We start from the raw sequence: 22,412 nt of genomic DNA on the forward strand, positions 1-22,412 counted from the left end.
AATGGTAAATAAAAACATTGGCGTGCATTTCAATTTAAATAAAGTATACCCAAACCAAACCAAAACAATTAAGGCGACATCAGTGTTAGTTGAACGAGTCCTCTCTTTAGGGAAGTTATTTCATTTTCTTTTCTCTATCATTTCTTTCCTCTTAAAATGTACTGTTGATGATCACAAAATTTAACACCAGCTGCCGAAACGGAATTGGGAACATTTTTTATAAAAAGGTTGTCAAGCACTATCTCTGACGGCAGTATGAGAATATTGACAAAGTAAAAAATGTAATAGAATGGACAACAATATACCTTCAATAATAATATTATATTATTCGGATATCATTGTAAAATTGTCAGTGCGTATGAAAAGTTCGTTCGAAAATAATGCAGCAGTGGTGATCGGCTAAATAATAAGCTAACAATATCAAGATGACTGTTTTAAACTATTTATTTATGTTTATGCTAATAGCATGTGGTAACTGTATTATTGTCATTTTTTAATGAAATTAACAAAATCACATTAAAAATATTTTTTATAATATTGTAATTGAATTTTTTGTTCCAGGATACTCTCAGGATGAGTTCAAATTTTCCGGCGAGGAAAGATTTATGCCCAATACAGATATCATATTGAGCCTATTTACAAAGTGTGTATTTTTGTAATTCATTACAAACGATATATTTATTAGGGTCTGTAATCCAAGGGGTCTGAATCCTGAATAGCTCGTCTTCAAGATTTTTTCAGAATCGGAAAAAATATTTAAAATTATTTTATTACCAAAACTACAATACAAATGTACCACTAAACTTAAAAAATAGACTAAAAATAAATGACAAAAATATAGTTGTTCCGATCCCGGAAATATAAAAAAAAATTATAATGAAGTAAATAGTGAAATAATCCAGAATGCGAATATTATAATATGACACACGAGTTTTAACAAATTAAATACTATTAATATGATTGTCTAAAATATAAATTATTATTTTAAATCTCATCCAGTCATTGTGAGACATCAAGTGTACCAAAAAAGAACTCTTTCACACATGGATTCCAATACAATAATATGGCCACGAAATTAAAAAAATATATTTATAATAAACTACCTTTAAAACTATTTCGTCACCCTAAATATGTAACAGATAGTAAGTAGTAACAAGCCCTGTCTGGAGTATTTGGCGATAATGTAATATTTATTTATGGAAATATGATCTGATAAATAAATATACCTTCAATTTTCGCAGGAAAAACCCGAAAGTGCCTCAAATAATAATCAGTGGAAATTCAACCAATCTCACGTCATCAAATTTTCAAGCAGACAAACCCTTGAAAGTATTTGTACATGGGTTCACCAATGATTCGGGTGCACCTGATCTCGTCGATGGTACGTATTTTCACGTTACATCATATACCTATTAGCAATTATAGTCATCAATATAATTATTGCAGTGATTACATGTAAATTGTACGTAAAACATTTCACCGTGGCACAGTTCGCCGTGAGCTTTCTTATTGGTCTTACGGTCTCAAGTTATATGAGATTCAATAAGAACATTAATTCAATTTTCATAGCTGATTTTGGCAAAATTCAAAAATTCAAGAATGAAAACCTAACCTAACATAACGTAACCTAACCAAACCGAACAGATAATTCAGTATATCGACTATTTTCAAAATTTGTTTGCTGCTGGCTTCTTGTAAAGTGTAAACCGACAAGAACCGTCTTTCATTTAGACATGAATTTTATGTCAGTACCATAATACCCAAAGAGGTTGCACGGTCTTTAATATAAGGCCATAAATTTCCGATACAAAATTTCACGGTGAAGTGTGATACGGCGAACTGCATACGTACAATTTCCGGACACGTATTGCAGTATTTCATCAGTGGTGCACAAGAAATATTCCTTCCTACGTATATATTACGTTCATTTCCTCTCTGTGTTGGGCGGTTTCTTGGTGTATATAGGAAATCATGTAGTGGGTAGGTATTTCATGGTCTCCCATAGAACACAATGCTGTTCATCTCCAATCCAATCGTGGAATCCTTTTGATTACGTTAATCATTATTGTTTATTCATAAATCCATTCATTTTAGATTCCTTTGTAGTCGCCAAAATTATACTACCTTTTCATACTATTAGATTTAAGTTCACTTGTTCTGTTATACTGTTTTTATCCTTTTATCCTTTTAACATATTTTTCTGTTTTGATTCATTTATATGACAAACTGCAAACCAAATATTAATTTAAGCAATGACATTTCTCATTGTAGAAAACGTGTCCTTTATGAAGTTTAACCAGCTGTACTTCTTTGCACTCCATAACCACGATTGTCTTCTTAATTTGGCTGTTGATCTAAATTTGCAATAACAATATTTAAATAGTTTTTATTTTTTAGCATTCTTGGCTGCTGGGGATGTTAATGTAGTCATAGTTGATTGGACAAAAGGAGCCGTGCAAGACGAATCTATAGTCATGACCCACGTGCCTCTGGTTGGAAGATTCATCGCTTATTATATTGACTGGCTTTCCAGCTTTGGCTTGGTGTTTAAAAATGTTCAACTCATTGGGATATGTCTGGGAACTCATGTTGTAGGCTGGGCTGGCAGAAATTGCATAAATGGAACAGTGGAAATAATAACAGGTAACCACACATTGAATATATAATTATTATATTTACCATCAGATGGAATATAAAATGAATAATTACAAGATAAAAAGAACTTTTTATATACAACGTTTTTAAATTTTCTGTTGAATAATATAAACTTGACTAGACTAGCTTAAACGATAAAAAAGTGTACTTGATAGAAATAATACTGAAATGTCATTTTGACATTTCATATTGATTTCCATAGTAACGCACGTATGTATTAATAATTTAGTTGCTAGGATCCCAGATCCTTAGCAACCAATAATAGTGGATTGGATTACGGATTTCTTCCGAAATAACTTTTCATACAAAACAGAATTAACTGAAAATGAATTCAATTCTACTTAAAGATGGCTAAAAGTATTAAAAAAATGCATTGGCATCGTGTTCTGATACATTCTAAAAGTTTCAAATGTCTAGCTAGTCGGGAAGTTAGTTAAAAATTGATTTCAAGATTTGTATTGTTTAAACAACCACCGGACAAATAAGAATACGACCTAATAAAAACGTTGTAAAAAACGAATTGACCACATAAGTTTCAAAGTGTCAGACATCAATAACATGGCTCAGATAAATTAATATCAGCCTTGTTGAAATCAGTGGTGATTTTATTAGACGCAGACAACGCAATCGATTCATCAGCAATTTTAAAAGAGGACCTCGAAATAGTTCAATCGAGTCATACAATTATTAAATACAAATTGAGTAGGTAGACAATATTACTCATACCATAAAAAAAACCTTGCACCTATTTATCGGTACCATAGGCCCCATAACATAACCAATCAAACAAATTATACTTGTATACAAAAAAAATCACTAAGTAGGTAATATTATTATTGTGTCATCATTGCCTCCTAGGAAAGAGATAGATTGATAGTTTTACTAACTTCGTTGGTAGTCGATCCATGGTATGTTTTATCATGGGGGCCTTAAAATCAGTCATTGCTTCGGGCTTCCACCCAGTGACGTCCCGTGGGGGTAGGCAGATTGAGCGTCGCTTGGGGGCGGCAGTTACTCAAAGGGCGGCAAATCGAGGAGAATCATTAGGTATATATAGAAAGCTACATAAACTTAGTAAAAACGGAAATATCTTTCCATTGAAAAAATCAGCTCACTGGTCAGACTTTATTTTTTTGTCAGGTTCGCGATGTCTAGTTTACTTCCATTGTACTTGGACGTCACGTTCTTCACAGTCACTCGTGAGTTATGGAAGTTGTCAGGTGTATTTTTTAAATGTACCTATCTGAAACCGCAGACTCGCGATATTGTCTATTGAAACAGAGATGGCATTTAAGTTAGATTTAGTAGTATAGGTAGATACCTATATCTTGTTAGTAATGTATCCATACAACACAATTCTTAGATATTGGTGTCATGAAAGCATGATAAAAAGTACTGTATAAATAAATGTGGCGGCATTTTGGCACTGCCTAGGGGCGGCATTTTGTCTAGGGACGTCACTGCTCCCACCTACATAAACCTACCACTGGTTGTATTACTTACACAATGACTCTTTATAGCTTTGGATCCAGCTGGAAAAAATTGGGAGAATTCAACTGAGAGATTAAATGCAAAAGATGCGAAATACGTTGAAGTAATCCACTCCAATTCCGCTTTCTATGGTCTGGCAATGCCCACTGGTACAGCAGATTTCTATCCCAACGGAGGTGCGATGCAACCTGGATGCAAAAATGACTCCGTCTGTAGTCACTTTCGTTCATATGACCTTTTTATCGAGTCCTTTGATAACAAGAAGTTTATTGCACAAAAATGTGCTAATTATGAGGAAATAGCCGCTGGGAAATGCGCAAATCTTGAGGCTTCTTATATGGGAGGCTCTATGGCCAAGAATATGTAAGTACATCTTTAATTATTGTTATATTTTTAATATTTAATTTATGTGATATCGTATTATATTTAGATGTATATCTTATTATATTCCCAGCTGATAAATTACTTTTTTTTAAGTCGGTTGTTGGCATAATATAGCATTAAATGGGTGAGCACAGAGTAAATGTTATTGGAACATTTTTTACGAGATGAATATGTATCAACCTTTCGCCCAGCTCTCAATGTCGTTGGTGAGAACGAGTAGAACATTAGGCAGGGACCGTCCTCACACGGTCCCAAATTGGTTATGTTGGTTTGATATCAAACAAGGCCAACATACCTTAAGGCTATACCTCAACTGAGGCATGGTCTAAAAAGATCGTGACTAAGCGATGCGCGGATTGCGCAAATGACGCGAGCCGAACAAAATATAATTTGTCATAAAAATTCAACATGCGTGCTTTTAATGTTCTGTTTATTATTATATTCCGAATAATAATAGTATATTCATTGACACGTTTTCTTTTTCAAGTACATGCGGAACGTTTTTTAGTCATCTTTACACGATTTAAGAATATATTCCTCCGACGCCATCACCAAACAAATTGACGTGCTCACACCTCGACTGTCAGTCTCCGATTGAGAACGGAATAACGCAACTGAAACCGATTCTTTCGTATATTAATCAATTTCAGCTATTGATACGTCATCTTGCTTTTGTAATGTTTAAGTACACGGCCATAGTCTTCATGCCGATAAAGATAAATGAGTGCTGACTCTTTCGTTAAGCATTATGGTATATGGTCAGATATAATTATGTCTACACCTGTCCACTTCACCTTCCAGCTCACTTAAACTTTTTGTTCTGCTTATTAACTAAGTTATGAATCAGTGTTACTATCTTTTTGTATGCTGATTATAATACAAATATGTAAAAAATATAGTATTTTGAAAAAGAACTATAGTACCTACATAGAACATTCTTCATTTTGAATCCTTCAAAATTATACTTAGGTACTACATAATATGTTTGCATATTTAGCGTAAATTTGTAGTATTATTTACTATTATATATTTTGTGGAATCATTTGTTTGGCAATACTGACGTGATGTTGAACAGAAATTCAAAACTGGTATACGTGCCCTAGTACTTCCATCACGAAAAACGGCCATTTTGAAACTGGTTTGAGGCAGGCCAACGCGCACGCTACGCATGCCCTGCATCGCAGCGTTTCTCTAGTGAACGAACAAATACACGAATGTAGACATACATAGTAACATAGTACTCGTATAATAATTATGATATCGGTCCCATGCGGCATCATAGAAGACGGCCATGCAAAAATCAAGTCTGCATATAACATGTATATGTCATGATGGTTGGAAATCATTGGTATTGTAGATTCGGGATTCGAATTTGGTACCCGCGGCCTTAGAGATAATTATTTTTTTTTAAATGTAACATACAATCTACTTTTGCGTAAATTGTCTATTTACATTAATACATAAAAAAACATATTATTGTTTTATTTATTCGTGTTTTTTTATTTACAGAACTGGCGTCTTCTATTTGACTACAAATGCAAACAAGCCGTTTTACAAGGGTTAGATATATATTTTTTTGTGAAATTGTTTGAAACATAGCATAAACAAATTTATATTTTTAATAAAAACTATTGCAAACAAGTTTATTTGACTATTGATTGTAATGATATTGACGTAATAGAAAATCGTTAGAAAAAAACTTATGTACATCAGCATTAGATTGAACATGTTGGGTTACGATTCTCAGATTGGGATTAAGAATACCAATCCTAAAATCTACATTGATTTTAACATTCTGTCCGAAATTCTTACCCCTAGTACAAACATACTAACGTATAGTTTATACATAGCTAACAGCCTCAGAAACATACATAAGAAAATATTCGAAAATAAAAAGTCTTGACAGATTTTCGACACCACATCCACCTCAATTCAGACGAGATATATTTTGTACATACTTAATTAACTCAATGTGTTTTTTAATATGAAAAAAGCATATGGCCGCGCGCCGACATAACCACAAGGCGTTGAGTTTTTATTCCTTCTATGCCCCGTGCGGTCGTTCCCCGCTGGCTGTATCCTACATTTTTTGCGGGGAAATTGTGTGCGGAGTGTGTCAGGGTTAAATGCGATTACCAGACGTTGTAGCGGGCAGACAGCGTAAAGCTATTCTACGAACTGCAAGCCAAATTAAAAGATCTTAAATTTTATTAAATGTCATATTTTAGTTACCTGTTATTTGTTTTTTTTTCAATAAAACAGGACACCAAATGTAGTCAATCCTCCATAAAATCAAACGATAATACAAATTTCAACAGACACAATATAATTTAATATGATTTATTTATTTTATTTGGCGTTCAGTGATTGCCAGCGGTGGTAATTGAGTGATTATTTTCAAAATATTCAAACTATTTTTTGGACTCAGGGACAAATCAAACAATGTGATTTGTAAAATAACTAGGGAAAATGTCACATAACTTAATAGCATATAAATAGAGTACAATAATCGCGATTGATGAGGCAGGTACACATAATTATTATGAATACGAAATAAATGGCATAATTGAGGAAACTTTAAGAGGACGATATTTTAGTCACCGAAGCGTAATAAATAATGTGAAAACTGAAGATGATTCCTCGAAACTCCTGAGCATTCATAATATTCTCATATATTTAAAATTACTATGTAATAAATCATCACCATCATCAGAACTTCAACCCAATGTGGGTTTTAGCCGCCTCTTGGAAACGTCTTCACTCCTCTCTGTCTGCCGTAAGCTCCATCGACCGCGTTAGCGTTAGGGATGCTGTACCTCTTTCTACACAGTCCGACCACCGCAGTCTAGGTTTCCCGATCCTCAATTTTCATTAGTCTGTTGAAGAGTGTCCTCTTTGGTGGTTGGGTATGTTCCATCCTTGAGACATGGCGTGCCCAACGAGTCGACCCACTTTCACGTGCTAGATTACGGGGGAACATCGACTCGTATAACGCGTTACCTTCTTTTACATATGTCCAGATTCTTCTCATCAGTTTTCCTTGTAAGGAGCCTTTATCTAAAAGACTCCTAAGATTTGTTTGCCAGAGTAATTCTTGTACTAAATTCTAGACTGATGTCAATTTCAGAGATACTATGTGATTCCAAATCGTGAGTGGTGAGTTTGATTAAACCCCACTCGCAGGATTATATTAGGTACGCTTTTGCTTCATTGACTTGGAGTCCGATTTATTTAGAAGCTCTTTCTAGTGCAAGAAATGCCTTACATAGACATTCAAAATATTTAACCCACAAAAAAATGTACATTCACATCTTACACCACCACTTTAATTTAATAAAAAAAACAAGCAGTAGGTACTAAGTAATTATTTACAGTGAATTATTGTTATATCCATATTTAAGAATTATTGCTAAATAATATTCAAAATTAAATACATGTTAATATATAATATAATTAATCCGTAGGTAGGTACCAAAAGTTAAAAATCTTTCAATAGTTCTTAAGCTCACAGTATATGACCGACTTTAAGAAGGTAATGGGCAAACGACACTTTTATAAGATGCATTGGACATTGTCCATTTTTGACTGACTTATTTGTCGATCGTAGTATGCAGGGAAAAGTCTTTTTTCAAATTTATTTATTTACATAATATAGTGAACGTTAAAAATTACATGTTAATAGACGTTCACAACGTCACATGAAAAAACAAAGACTAAGTAATAAAACAATATTAAAAATGCAAACTACTGATACACTTATTGACAAAAACTACTATCGATCACAGTTACCTTGCAAAAAGTCAGCCGTTTTCTGTGTGACTAAATACATACATAATTCGAAAGCCCTTTAGTAGGCGATGTTTTTAAGATTTTTTCTATGAAAGTATAATTGATTAAATTTGAAGTATAAAAGCACATTCATACGTAGTACTATAAATAGGTATGTAGAAATATAGTAATTAGTAATGATGTCGCTATATACTATTTAATACGACTGAAGAGAAAAATATAAACTTATGAAATGTGTTTATCACGTCTTGATATTTATCATAATTATATAAAACTATTTTACGACTCGTGTTTCATTCCCATTAACGTGTTTCGTTTATATACAAAGTTTAAGTTTATTATATACGTATAGTTATAGAGAGTACCAAATGATAGGCAGTTTTTATAAATCATAATAAATTAGCACCGATTAAATGCTGAATAAAATTGTACATACACTTTTTTCGACAATGTCATGTTTACAATAATATTTTTAATGGTATGCATGCATTGTTAATTTGTATGAGGGAGGGGCATATTTACATATTAATTTTGGCCAACGAAATTACTAGGAAGGTTGCAAATAAATATTTTTTTAGCAATATTTTTCGATAATAGCGGCAGATGTATATAAATATGTGAGCGGTACACGTCAGATTAGTTTTGACAGACCGGTGATTGAAAATGAATATCCTTGTATATTGTGCTATATCGTTCGCGATTTTATCGGGTAACAAAAATACAACTGAAAATTTACATTGAATTAACCAATTTTATATTTCTAACACATCAAATTTAAAATTCCAAATAGATAAATCTATTAAAAATGCAATATTGACAATAATAGTGTTAACTACTCTACTGTTAAAACTACTACAGCATCCACATTGACCTTGTTGGTATATCTGCCTACTCTGAATAAACATGAAGCGGGTTAAAAAATACGTGTTGTTTTTTCAATGCGTACGCATTTAATACAGTACAATGACATTACAACTATGCCTCGCCAATTGCTCCGATTATGAGTGAATATGGTAATTTACTTTATTGTTAAAAAATAATCAAAATACATAACATCTTAGTTGTTTCCATATATTATATAATTATCATACTTATTATTCTTAGCAGTATATTTTTGTTTATACAATATTGGAAGATAATTCATTATATTCGAACCGGGGTACACAGTGTCAAAGAAATCAAAGAATGTCTCGTTAAATATATCATATTCTATAAAAATGAAAATCATATAATATGGCTTTGTACCATTTGACATTCTAAACTTATTTCAGTTCAAGGATGTATTATAGTTTCATTAAGCATTTAACGTGTACGAATACTTACGTTATATAAACAGATATCTACGGTCGAATGGTAAAAACCGTATGTGATTTCCGTCCATAGATGACCTCTAAGACTGTTGTGTTTATTGATTGTTATTGTTTGAGGTTTCACCGTGTATTTCGTCCTCTCCTTGCAACGTTTCGTACTGTTTGTGGACTGCGCTTTCGGAAATGTATATTGCATTCATACATAATAATAAAGCAGTATACTATACTACATTATTTTTTTTATAATGGTCCCTACAACAAGCCCGAAACGTCTTAAGAATGGAGAAGAAAGAGGAATAGGTACAAGGGGACAGTCAAAGATCAAAATAATACAAGGAATATCTTATATTTTTTCAGAGAGTGTCGAAGAAGTTCCTAAAAAACGAGAAACGCAAAATTTGGATTATGACAACGATATTTATTTCAATCTGTACACTCGGTAAGTTTCCTATCGAATATTTCCATCATTCTGTAATAAATAAACTCATTAACGTATCTACTTCATTTGAACTAAATCTTAAAAAAGATGACTTTCGTGCTCTAACGAAACATTATATCCTCTCTTTTAAATGAATTATAATATTAATTTGTTAAATCGCACCCGCAGTGGAGTTGTCGGCAAAACGTGTGCTCCTAAATTAGTGAATCACAGGTTTGAATCCCCGTGGACAAAATTCGCATGATTTTTTTCAATGCGTGTTTGGTCTAAGAACATTGACAATCTTCTACGATAGGTACCTCTACATGGTGCGGTCAAGATTCATACCGGAATGTATAGAGAATTTATTACAACTAGAAGTACTCAGTGCATTCGTGGCGAACCTATGGAACGCGAAAGAATTGTTGAGCCTCACAACTTAACAGTTTGAAGGGCACCGAAGACCGTAGGAAAAGTGGTAAATTGATTTTGATATATACATATTCATTTTTGGTGAAGAACGGTTCGGACGTTAAGTAAAGTTTCAAGGAAACTTAACCGGATTATTGCAATTTGAACGAGAGTTTAAAACACGCGGAAAACTTCTTTAAATGAAAAGCGCGTGGTTGAATCTGAAAATGCTATTTTTTTTAATTCCTTGGCATGCCATCGATTATTACAAATATATTTTTAGTATTTTGGCACTTACTTATACATAAAACGGTTCGCCACCCATGACCTAGTACATACTGTATTACATAGCGTATTTTAAATAAATTGAAGGTATGATTTTAGGAGTAATCCGACGGAACCACAGCGTTTAATTAAAGGCAACAATGACAGTCTGAAAACTACAAATTTTCGTCTAAAAAAAGCTTTAAAGTTTCTCGTCCATGGTTGGAATGGTGCTCATGATTCTCCAGAATTCAGAGAAGGCAAGCTTTTATTATGTTCCCTTTAATCAGTACGTTAGGGTTGTGAGTACCTATTGACGTATTAATTATTGATCAAGTTCACTACTAGCGACGCAGCACTGATAAAAAAGTCGTAATGTCTTGTCGTACGACAGACATCGGCGTGTAGGTACTTTTTGAGATACCTTTACTATTTGATTCATTATTTACAAATTAATTAAGTACCTACCCAATTGAAAATTAGTTGGCGGCCGATGAAGTATTTTGATCTGTAATATTATAGTAGGTAATGACTTTTCTATGTTCTAAAAATATTTACCTACGTAAAATTTGGTAATACCTACAGTGAAAACTTTAGAAAAACTAAAATTTACCCTATATTTACGAAATAAATACATAACTACATTATTTTATAACATATGTATTTCGATTATTTATGTGGATGCTCTGAATCTACAGCATTTACGAACCGCACGTCACTGCTAATTATTACGTCTCTCGCTGTCGACAGATGTCGCATTTGATAATTAGTTACTGTGCATGAAAAACTCAAAAGTTCTAATTTTAAATTGTTCTAGTTTTAAATTGCTAATTATTACTAATCTAAAAACATTTCAAAGGTTTTTTTACTTAAAAAAGTACCCACATACTAACAATTTAAAAAAAAAATATATCTAAAATGTGCGTTTATTGATATTCAGATTTTTATTAGTAGGTAGGTATAATATCCGGGACAGTGTACATAATATTATAATGAAAATGGTTAGACTTAGGTATACAGTTTGATATGTCCCGTCGAAGGTATCGTAAAGATTATTGAATTCATAGTTGTAATGTATTTTTTTTAATATAAATAACTACATAGGTACATTATCGAAATATACAATATAGAAATTCTATACTTATAGGAATCAACCAAAAAGTGAAGACCAGTAAAACGACTGTTTGATAATAGACTCCTTACATAGATTTTTTAAGATAATATAAATGTGTATAACTTGAAATCCTTTTTATTTATATCGATTCAAGTTTTAGTATTGAGACCACATTAAACCAAACTTCGATATTCAATAACTTCTAATGCTTTGAGCATTGACATGTATAACATATCAGAATACACTCGCATACAAAATCTCACAATGTAGCGGACATATTAGCAGAATAGATAACTATCTCAAATTTACATTAATCACACTTATTGCAGGTATAACTCACTTTTCAACTACTGAATAATAATAATATGTTTTATACACAGAGCAGATTTATGTGTTCCCTGGTTTTATATGATATAATATTATATTATTGTGCACTTGCAGACGAACTAGAAAAATATAACAGTGCCGTACACACATAAACACTGAATATGTGAAATAATCATTTTTAGTACAATGTAACTTGAGTTAATTTTTCAATTATTAATCTGTTACGAAATATCAAAATGTCAATCGGTAAACCTAAATATTTAGTTACCTACCTATCATAGTACCTATATTCTATATTCCATGATGGAATTAATCATGTAAGTCGGCTTTGGGTAATGTCATTGGCTTTGGGTAACTATAATACAATAATTTAAGTCTGCATTTCGGACAAAATAGAACAATCTATGATAGTAATGTTTTTGATATATTTTTTTTTAATTTCTATATAAATATACAATTTAATAAACTTGACTGAAAAAATGTTTTGCCGTCTTCGCATCTAAACGTGACTACATGTAAATTATGTCTGTGAAATAGTACGTAGGTAATACAACATTATGACATTCATTCAAATTTTGAATTTCCGTTGGACTATTAATTGTGTGTATGATTGTTATGAATAAAGATGAACTGTGATTTCATTCACAGAAGTACACAAAACAACTCTGAGTTAGAAAAAAATATATGAATGCAGATGGCAATAACGGATGTTAAAATTTGTTTGAATCATAATCATATTAACTTCCTATCACTGATGTAGGTATTACTAAATTTATACTTACAATTTAAATGAGGTCATATTTTTTGTAATAGGTAATTTAGAAAAAGTAGTCTATATTAAACATGCCAATATATTTAATGTGTATATTAAAAAATATACAAAAAACTCGTCTCATGTCTTTCTATTGGAAGGGTTAAGAGTTTTTCCAAATAAAATTTTCGCTCTTTGTTTCTTTGCCGCGTTTTTCCTACTGAGTCTACATAAATATATTTTAAAACCTTTACTATGTATTCACATTTTAGCTGATTTGCTCTTGTAATATTCTAAATCCGTTTACTTTATTAAAGAACTTCTGTAAAGAGTGGGTTAGTATTTGATGGTAGGTCTCTCTCAAATTTAAGGAAATTTTGCGTCACGGATAGATGATCCAACTGGAATCTTGGAGACGGACATCTATTCCGTGATCGTCTCAGCCGAACCGGTGGGATGCTTGGTAACCTTAAATATGTACAACGCAGCAGTTCGTGAGTGAATCTTCATCGTCATGAACCACCTTAGTCACTAAGAGCGGAATGCACAATCTAAGATTTCGTTCCTAAGGATAAGTCGCCGAAAAGCATGACTTAACTATAGACAATCCTGAGTATAGAGTTAAGGAATCCTTAACCATAGACTACTTTTGTTATGAACACGCCCCCTTCTGTATTACCATTTACCACTGACAGCTGCTGTCAAAATAAATTCGCATGTCTATAACACAATCCATACACTCAAATTCATTTAACAATGTATCTCAATATGGATATTGATAGTGTTAACTGTTAATTCGTTTGGCATGTACTTGCAGAATATTATTTAATTTTTATACGCCAGCCCGCAGAAATACAAAATACCAGATGAAGAATGACACTTGATGCTAGTGTTACCATGTTAAAAAAAATCTTGTGGTGCCTGTGGAATCACGTATAATGACTTATAACGGAAACATTAGAGTATTATAATTAAATATTAATATGTATTTATAGTTATTGCATTTATAAAATGCAGTTGTCATATTTTTGTCATCTTTTAACAATTATAAAATAATTTACCTAATTTACCTAACGATAATTTTTAAATATGGTATTATTTTCAATAAAAAATGATCTTAACTAAGGACAGTGTTTCTGCATAGTGTTTTCTGCTAAGGAAATTTTAGTTATGACAAATGTTTCTGCATTCCGCTCTAAGACCTTTCTGAACATCTTTCCTTAAAAATGTTTTCAGAATGCTCTTATCTTTTCTTGATTTTGTTGTTTTTCTTGCTTTTAAGCACTCCAATACGTTGATCAATATAAACCTGTCGAGGTTCAAGTGGTACAGAAAAAAATATAATTATGGATTGAACATTAATCTTCTACGCGCAGTATTATTAACCATGCAGACAGTTTGTCTAATGCCGTAATAGAATATGTTTTGAGCCGCCATTTTTTGGGGACTTAATTGCCCAACCCCTGTGGCCTAGACCTAGAGATAATAAAATTGTATTTAACAGCTTTTCTCAATGACTCCGATGTGAACGTCATCATGGTGAACTGGACAGCAGGAACGTCTGGAGATGAGTCAACAGCTCTGCTGTGTGCGCCGGGACTGGGAAGGTATATCTCATCCTTCATTGACTGGATGGCGCTGTTCGGATCCGTTTACAGAAACATCCATTTGGTTGGCGTTGACGTCGGCGGTCATGTCGTTGGTTATGCAGGAAGAAATTGCAAAAAGGGTGTCATCAAATACATTACAGGTGAGAATTATTATTATTATGTGTTTCACTTTTTATATCAATACGATTGAAAATTTAATTTTTGAAACATAGGGGATCCTTATACCAGCAGATGCACCTAGCGGAAAAATAAGAAGCTTGCAAAATATAAATAAAAAGGATTTCAAGTTATACACATTCATATTTTTATAAAAATCGATGTTTTTTAAAATAAATCTAAAAAATATTAAAACGATGAATTAGTCAAAAATCTACACGGTAAAAAATTTAAAAGTTGATAAAAAAAACTAAATGTAACTCGTGACATAAATATGTAACAAATTCACATTTTTTTTTACAATTATTGTAAGTTTATTTTTACAAAAAAATGTCTCAAATTGCAAGCTTCGTATTTTTCCGCTAGGTGCCTCTGCTGGTATAAGGATCCCCTTACTTGGGTGTGTAGCTGTGTAGTGCAACGCTACAACTTTACTTTTGATTGGTAAGATACATCTAGCGGCATAGTAGAGAAGCTGTATTTTAATAAATTTTACTGATAATATTCTACATTGTGAAGCGAAATCCTTTATAATAATATGTATCAAATCGAGCTTGGTATGGTCGCAATTAATTCCTAAACACGATTCGATATAAATAAAAGGAATTACTTAGATCATGTTGCCATTTTTATTATCTAAAAATAAGTGATTTTACTAATATACGAGAATGTAGGTATGTAAAATAAACAATGATTTATAAAGTTATGAAATAGGTATTAAAAAATATCACAAAAAAATTTATATAATGATAATAAGATGGAAGTGTCTAACGAACGCACATTTTTTATGACCGTTTCTTTTCCTGTAAATTTGCTTTGAAGTTTGAAATAATATTATAATAATATGGTATTAAATTGTATCTTTCGAATTCTGCCGCTAGATGCTCTAAACTACTTTGCCGAAATTTTGATAACTTTGTAGAAAATGAGTAACTGATAATATCAAAATTAAAATTTGCAAGACTTTAGGGAATTTTTAAAGAAATTCAAATAAAAATATTTATTTATTTATTTATTAGTGTAATAAATATTTTTTTTTTGTAAGCAGTGACATCATCCAAATTTTAATTTTATTAAATCTTTTCTGCGTTATGATAAAAAAAAAACTTGTGTATTTTAAAACAGATGTCACTAATATTTTTTTAAAAAACGTGATTGAATTTTGTAAAAAAATCTGTAATAATTTATTGGTAGGATCAATAATTAATTATTAGATTGTAATTTATAAATGAAATTAATATATCCATAAAATATTTATTAGTATTTTAAACATTTTAAAGTAACTAAAATAATAAAAAAGGCGGAAAAATTGTGCCTTATTTTTTTATGTGGGTACGTAGGTACGTACTTGGGTAAATTTAATACTGCAAATTGAAAATTGGATTGTAATTCAACTTGTGGCCACTTTGTGGATAGAGTTGGAAAATTATTGTCGCACTCCTCATGATGACGGTCGATGGTGGCTATCTTGGGTAAAGTACCCCACCCCAAATTATATGTGTGCAGGATGCTATTATTCGACAATGTCAAGTCGAAATTGTGAATTATTTTATCACTACTCGGAAAACTCAAAGAACCAGTGATGTACCGTGGGGGCAGGCACACTATGCGCCACATGCGGGCGGCATGAAATGCCATTTCGGCCAACGAAATATTGAAAGACATTCCCAAATCATTAGATAAAGCATAATAAAAAATGATATTTAGAGATATGTACTTAACTCAATAATGAATCCATTTTTTTCTCAAAAGACGTAAATACTGTAAACAGAACAGCCAGGGGAAAATGAAACATTAATTTTTGTGGAATCTATTTAGGTCATCATTTTGTTGTAACAAGTCACCCAATCATTTTGAGCATATTATATTGATTAAGATGAGTGATATCCTAAGCTTGCCGGCGAAGTCCCGTTTATTTGAGGCTTTCTAGCGATTAGGAATGCAGAAATTAGGTACTTATATAATTTGATTAATTATGGCGTATTGAAAATCTGTGCTATTAAAAACATCAACATAATAGAGATAGGACAATTTCAATATTAAATTTATATTTTTCCTGAAAGGTCATAGTTATATTCATCGTTGTTCTGTTTTGTCACTGTTCTGTTTTGGCATGTCATGTTTTGTCATATTATGTTTTGTCATGTTCTGTTTTGTCATGTTCTGTTTTGTCACTGTTCTGTATCAATTTAGCATGCGACCCTACCAAGAACACATTCGAAACAAGCGAAGACAAGATCAACCGAGTTGATGCAAAATACGTTGAGGTGATCCACACGAACACCGCCAACATTGGTCTGATAAATCCAACCGGCCACGTCGACTTCTACCCCAATGGAGGCGCGAAGATGCCAGGATGCCCTGACACTCCAGACGAGGGGCAGTGCTCTCATATGAAGGCGTTTGAATACTTCGTGGAGTCTATTAACCGACGCGGCTTCAAAGGCAAGGAGTGCGTCAACTATGATGAGCTTATTAGTGGAAAATGTGCCGATTTGACGCAGTTGAACATGGGTGGGGTAAAGCCGAAGAAAAGGTATCTTGTACATATTTTATTATACATTGTACTTATTATCTACCTACCAACTAATTAAAAACTATTGTGTCGTTTTACATAGTGAATCTTAAATTTCGATCGTTTCTGTATTTTTTAATTAATTGCTATTACCTACTGAATGCGTAAAAATCAATGGACATGACAAGATTATAATGTAATCTATATTTTACGTAACAATATATTTTACTGTCATTTTTTTCGTGTTATTGATTTTGATATCCAAATAAGAATATTATCCTCATTTCTTAATATCAAAATAGGTTTTTGTCGATTTCAAATTTTTGAACAAGTAAACTTTAGTTTATTTATTAATATTTGGCAGAATTGTGTTGATGGATAGGTGGATACATTAATCATATTATAGATTTATATCCAGGTATATCTTTCTGGTAAAATAAATTGGTAAGCCGAAAGATTTTGGCTTACATAAAGCGGGATAATATGGACTAATTAATTTTTATAATATTTGAAGCCAATTTTATTCTAGATTAACCTTTTAGTATTGTTGAATTGGTAACTATAGAAAAGTCTTTGTAAATAAAATCAAAATGGCGGCTTGATTAATTACCTACGGAAAACTAATTGCAATTTTAGTTGAATCACCTAGCTAGCTAAATAATTCAAATTCAAAATTGGCAAATAAATTGCTGTGTGTAGGTACATATATGCACACTTACTAACAACATATATATTATAATAGGTACTAAGTTCGACGGCGTCTGGCTACTATTAACAGAATTACATAATACGGATTTAATAACTAATAAAAATTCAAGATCCCTATTGTTTTGTTAGTATCTATAAAAATCATAGAACTCTTCAGGTAGGTACTTAATTATGAAGAAAAGACAAGTGAACTTTCAACATTACATATAATTAACCAGACGAAAGACTCTCAATCGATAAATTAATGATAATCAATAACGTAATATTTAGTATTACATAAAGATATTGAAGATGAGTACCAAAAAGATTTGCGCCGCAGGCAATTTTTTTACGATTTAACATCACTTTTTATCATAGTTATTATTAAGAAGGTTCGTTCCCTTATAATTCGGTTATTTTAGGATGAAATTTTCCGTTCATATTCATCGAAATATCATTTTAGCGCCCTTGGTGGCTTCCCCGTTCGCACACCCATTGGTACGCCACTGGATAGATAGGTACCAATTTAAGCTGTACGATAATACTATTTTCTATTTTTACAGGATTGGCGTATATTTGGTGGAAACAAACGCTCAGAAACCATACAGTAAGGAGTAGCTTTGTTAAATTTTATTATTATTAAGCACAATATTATGTACTTATTGTGAATTTAATTTGTATGCAAATAATAGGTAAGTATATTAACTTGTGGATTATATTATATTAATGCTTATTCTTATTTCTGAATAATAATTCTATATTCTTATTTCTGAAAAATAAATGTCTTTTACATAATTAACTCCTCATGGCAATGAAATGTGACTAACGCCAGTCGCTTCATTAATCTACCTGGTCACTTCAATGGCTTCTGTTTTGTTTGGTGCGAATTCGAAACAGTCTAGTTACTAGTAGATTGTCGTAGAGCAGTCGAAATCTTCGCTATATCTACTGTTAGCCTTGACCAGCAGCAGCGCTTCGGCGGCGTACGCCATGGTGGTGCAGTCAATTGGAAGCGGGATTCCAAGATCTTCGAAGAGGACGTTTGGCCCTGGGGACAGTGTCGAGTTTAGAGACTTAGATACCCGAGCACTGATTGATTTTGAGACCCCCTATGATAAATTAAATAAAAACTATAGGTACCTACTACCTATATAAAATTCTAACTACCAACGTATCTAGTAAAAATCGCAAACGTATCTCTTCCCTAGACAAGAGTACCTCTTCTACAGGGTACCACAATATAATAATATTGGTGGTTTATTTTTAATATACAATAATTTATTACTTACAGTAAAAACAAAACAATGATTCGGTTCGTGGATTGTATACGTACGAATACGTACGAATGCCTACGAGTACGCGCTCATCGGCTGGCAGGTGTTTAGTACGGCTCCCCATCCGCACGCATACCATCTACCAACCGATTGATTGTTTTGTTTTTACTGTACTTACATCTATTTGAGTGGCCAACTGCAGGGATTTTATTTTGCTTTGAGTATTATTATATACGAAATTTGTATAACGCATATTTTTAAGATTGTGGTAAGTATAATTTAATAATTGTGTGAGTAGTTTTAACCGTTTCGGGGCCCATTTTATAACTTCTAACGAAGCGATTGCATAATCTGCGTCAAAGAAACGTTCGGTGCCTGGGGATATCCCATGCTCCTGTGGTTCTCTACCGTGCAGGAACCAACTCGAAACTTGATAGATGGGTATGTTGTTGAAGTAGTCCTGTAGGTATAGATATGAACAAATGTTCAGGTAGTCTCTTGATCCTGCTGATGCTAACGGATGTGGACATGAAAAGCGAGGGTTTTTAGCAATGACATTATTAATGGACGACGCACTCAATACAGTAGCTAGCAAGTAAATTCGCGCATTCGCATGTATAGGTAGACGTCACGCAATTTCCATTATGCGATATCCACGCATCGGGAATTTATAGCAATATGACCTTTATTGTAATGGCGTTAGAGCAGTGTTTCTAATGTCAATATTCATTTGAGCGAACCCGTTCGAACCGAACCATTCGGCAGACCCAATAAAAAGCATCAGGAATTTATAGCAATATCACCTTTATTGTAATGGCGTTAGAACAGATTATGCCATTCGGCAGACCCGACGATAAAGTGAGTGTCATTTTCTTTTCCAAATGATTAGTCCATATTAATGTCATTGGTTTTTAGTTGTCGAAATGGGTGTGATGACGTGTCGACTAAAACATAGAAGCTGTGATAAAGAGCGACTAATTTTAACCTCTTTACACCGGCTACCGGTGAAAGTATGTATACTTAATATTTCTCAGATCGCTAAGATAGAAATTATTTATGATAATCAGGGAACACAGAATAATGGGAAGTAGATTACCTTCTGGGTGATGCTGCTCGAAGGTTTAATTCTCGAGTGTGGACAAATATGGGATAAATATAAATTAAACAAGACAACTACTGTTAAAGAATATATGTTATTTTCAATAGTTAGATCTGAATCATAATATGCATTTAACTGTCAAGAAACAAGCGTTTCAAATATCGTCATAATATTTAATTACTAACATTGTTTTTACAAGAACAAAATATAATATTATAAAAACCCCCTACCCCCCCCCCTCCTCACTATTTAGGGAATCCCTGGTTTAAATCGTTTATTGAATTGATACTTTGAAATGTGTGAAAGAGGCATTCCGTTCGATGGCCGTTTATTGTTAATCAAACAAATAATAGTAAAGCGGTGCATCACGTCTGTCCGGCAAGACGTACTTAGATATTTAAAGGCAGTGGGCAGGTTGTTACTGGCGGAACTAATCGGGACAAATTCGACAGCCGTGAGTCGGCAGAATCGCAGGTGATAGGACACAGGTGCCAACAGAAGGAGTATTGTGCCTAACTTAATTGTCTTGCTGCATTTAAAAGGAGGCGAAGCTAAAACGTACAACGTGAGTGTATGGCGGAAAAAATCTTACCAGTCAAAATAGATTACAAGAATATATTTTTATTGTCAACAAACGGTTGCACTGCTGCGCGGCGTATGCGGGAGGTGGAAGGAAATGATGGGCGGTTTTGATAATTGGATAACGGAAGAAGATATCAAGAGATTTAAAAAAAAGCATGTATCTGCATATACTTACATAGTATCACCAAATGAAGACATCGCGGTTACGCGATATTACGATTTTAGTTTTAGCCAGTACCTACATATTAATTCAAGACGGTCTCTTTCTCTGCGATTCGGTTTAGCCATAATATTGTCCGCCCGCGAGGATAAAATATAATAATTTGTCGTAATCTGTGTAGCTCATTGAAAATTTGTGAGTATGTTTTATTAGATGACTAAGACGCCGCCAAATATCGTGTTTTCATTCTATAATAATCATTGTTCTTAAAATGTTTGTTAACCACCTTGGCAATGAGGTACCGCCACCCCGCCATCGCATTCATTCAATAATTTCATCTATTAATATTATCAAATAATTGTAATAAAATCGATAGGTACTTAGCAAATCCACATACCTACATAATATTTCGCAATTAATAAAGATTATAACTTTATTTATACATTTTAATTATCATTATATTAGGTAATCAGTCCATTTTCAAAAATATCGTAGGTAATATCTACAATAATTTATTAAGTGTTAAATTTTGGAAGTTCCAAATAATGTGTGTTTTTATAATTTATTATAGCCAGCGCTCGAAATGGAACGGAACGCACCGGAGCGCCGTTCCGGCTCGTGAAATTTGTAAAATTATCGCTCCGTCTCGTGGAAAAAATATGTTGACCATCTGAGCTAGATAGGCCATAGAATCGAAAATCTAACACATTTATTTTTATAAAATACACATACGATTTTATGACTATGTAAATATCTTCAGAAAATTTGTCGAGCGCTCCGGTTCGTAAACTTTTCCATTTCGAGCACTGATTATAGCAAAGTTGTCTTGTGATCTTATTATCTATTTAGAACTGTATACAGTTGAGTATTCTTGCTTCCAGTGAGTTCAAAGATGTTTTTTTTCTGGCGTTAAAATAAGTCAAGCGTTAAATTTCAACCCTTCCTCGGCTCGTTAAGGGGGGACATGCTCGTCGAAGGTCAAAATTGAGTTTTTATTGTATTTTCAAACCATGATACTGGACACTCCTTAAACGTTGTAGATAATCTATTTATATAATTTTGAAGCCTTATTATCCTTTATAGTTATTTTAAACATTTGATGACTGCATAAAGTATTTTTGTTACATAAAATAGTATTCTTTTAAACCTCTCGCTCTAATGTTTTAGAATATAGTCATATTTCGGTACATAACTGTGCAGTGGTGTTAAGACTTTTTACGTTTATTAATTTTTAAACGCATTTATGAAACCATTAGTATAATTTATTACGAGATAATTTTTGTAAAATATTCACGATAAAAAATTATATTGATAATCTCTGTGATCCCAAATTTGACAAGAATTAGGCATTTTATTATTCAAAAAATCGGCAAGATTAACACATTTGAAGATGATTCTAAAGATACTTATTATAA

General features: G+C 32.6%; 1 protein-coding gene across 1 annotated transcript; it reads left to right on the forward strand.

The window, feature by feature from the left end:
• Positions 1 to 340: 340 nt before the first annotated feature.
• Positions 341 to 18,574, forward strand: LOC147072079 (uncharacterized). The gene is made up of 12 exons (XM_085946628.1): positions 341 to 471; positions 562 to 643; positions 1,242 to 1,381; positions 2,398 to 2,643; positions 4,176 to 4,509; positions 6,040 to 6,089; positions 9,987 to 10,068; positions 10,843 to 10,982; positions 13,286 to 13,408; positions 14,419 to 14,664; positions 16,874 to 17,216; positions 18,446 to 18,574. Exons 1-12 carry the CDS (start codon positions 426 to 428, stop codon positions 18,498 to 18,500), a joined length of 1,887 nt encoding a protein of 628 aa, XP_085802754.1. The 5' UTR covers positions 341 to 425; the 3' UTR covers positions 18,501 to 18,574.
• Positions 18,575 to 22,412: the final 3,838 nt, after the last annotated feature.

Source organism: Rhyacophila brunnea, unplaced genomic scaffold, assembly GCF_057557595.1.
Source record: "Rhyacophila brunnea isolate RB1 unplaced genomic scaffold, BYU_Rbru_1.0 scaffold_2, whole genome shotgun sequence".
NCBI lineage: Eukaryota > Metazoa > Arthropoda > Insecta > Trichoptera > Rhyacophilidae > Rhyacophila > Rhyacophila brunnea.

Excerpts from the sequence above, each read along its gene's own strand:
- LOC147072079 (XM_085946628.1), top strand. The coding sequence starts at position 426 with ATGACTGTTTTAAACTATTTATTTATGTTTATGCTAATAGCATGTG. Across the intron at positions 1,382-2,397 it reads TGCACCTGATCTCGTCGATG|CATTCTTGGCTGCTGGGGAT; the intron begins GTACGTATTTTC and ends TTTATTTTTTAG. Across the intron at positions 6,090-9,986 it reads AAACAAGCCGTTTTACAAGG|AGAGTGTCGAAGAAGTTCCT; the intron begins GTTAGATATATA and ends ATATTTTTTCAG.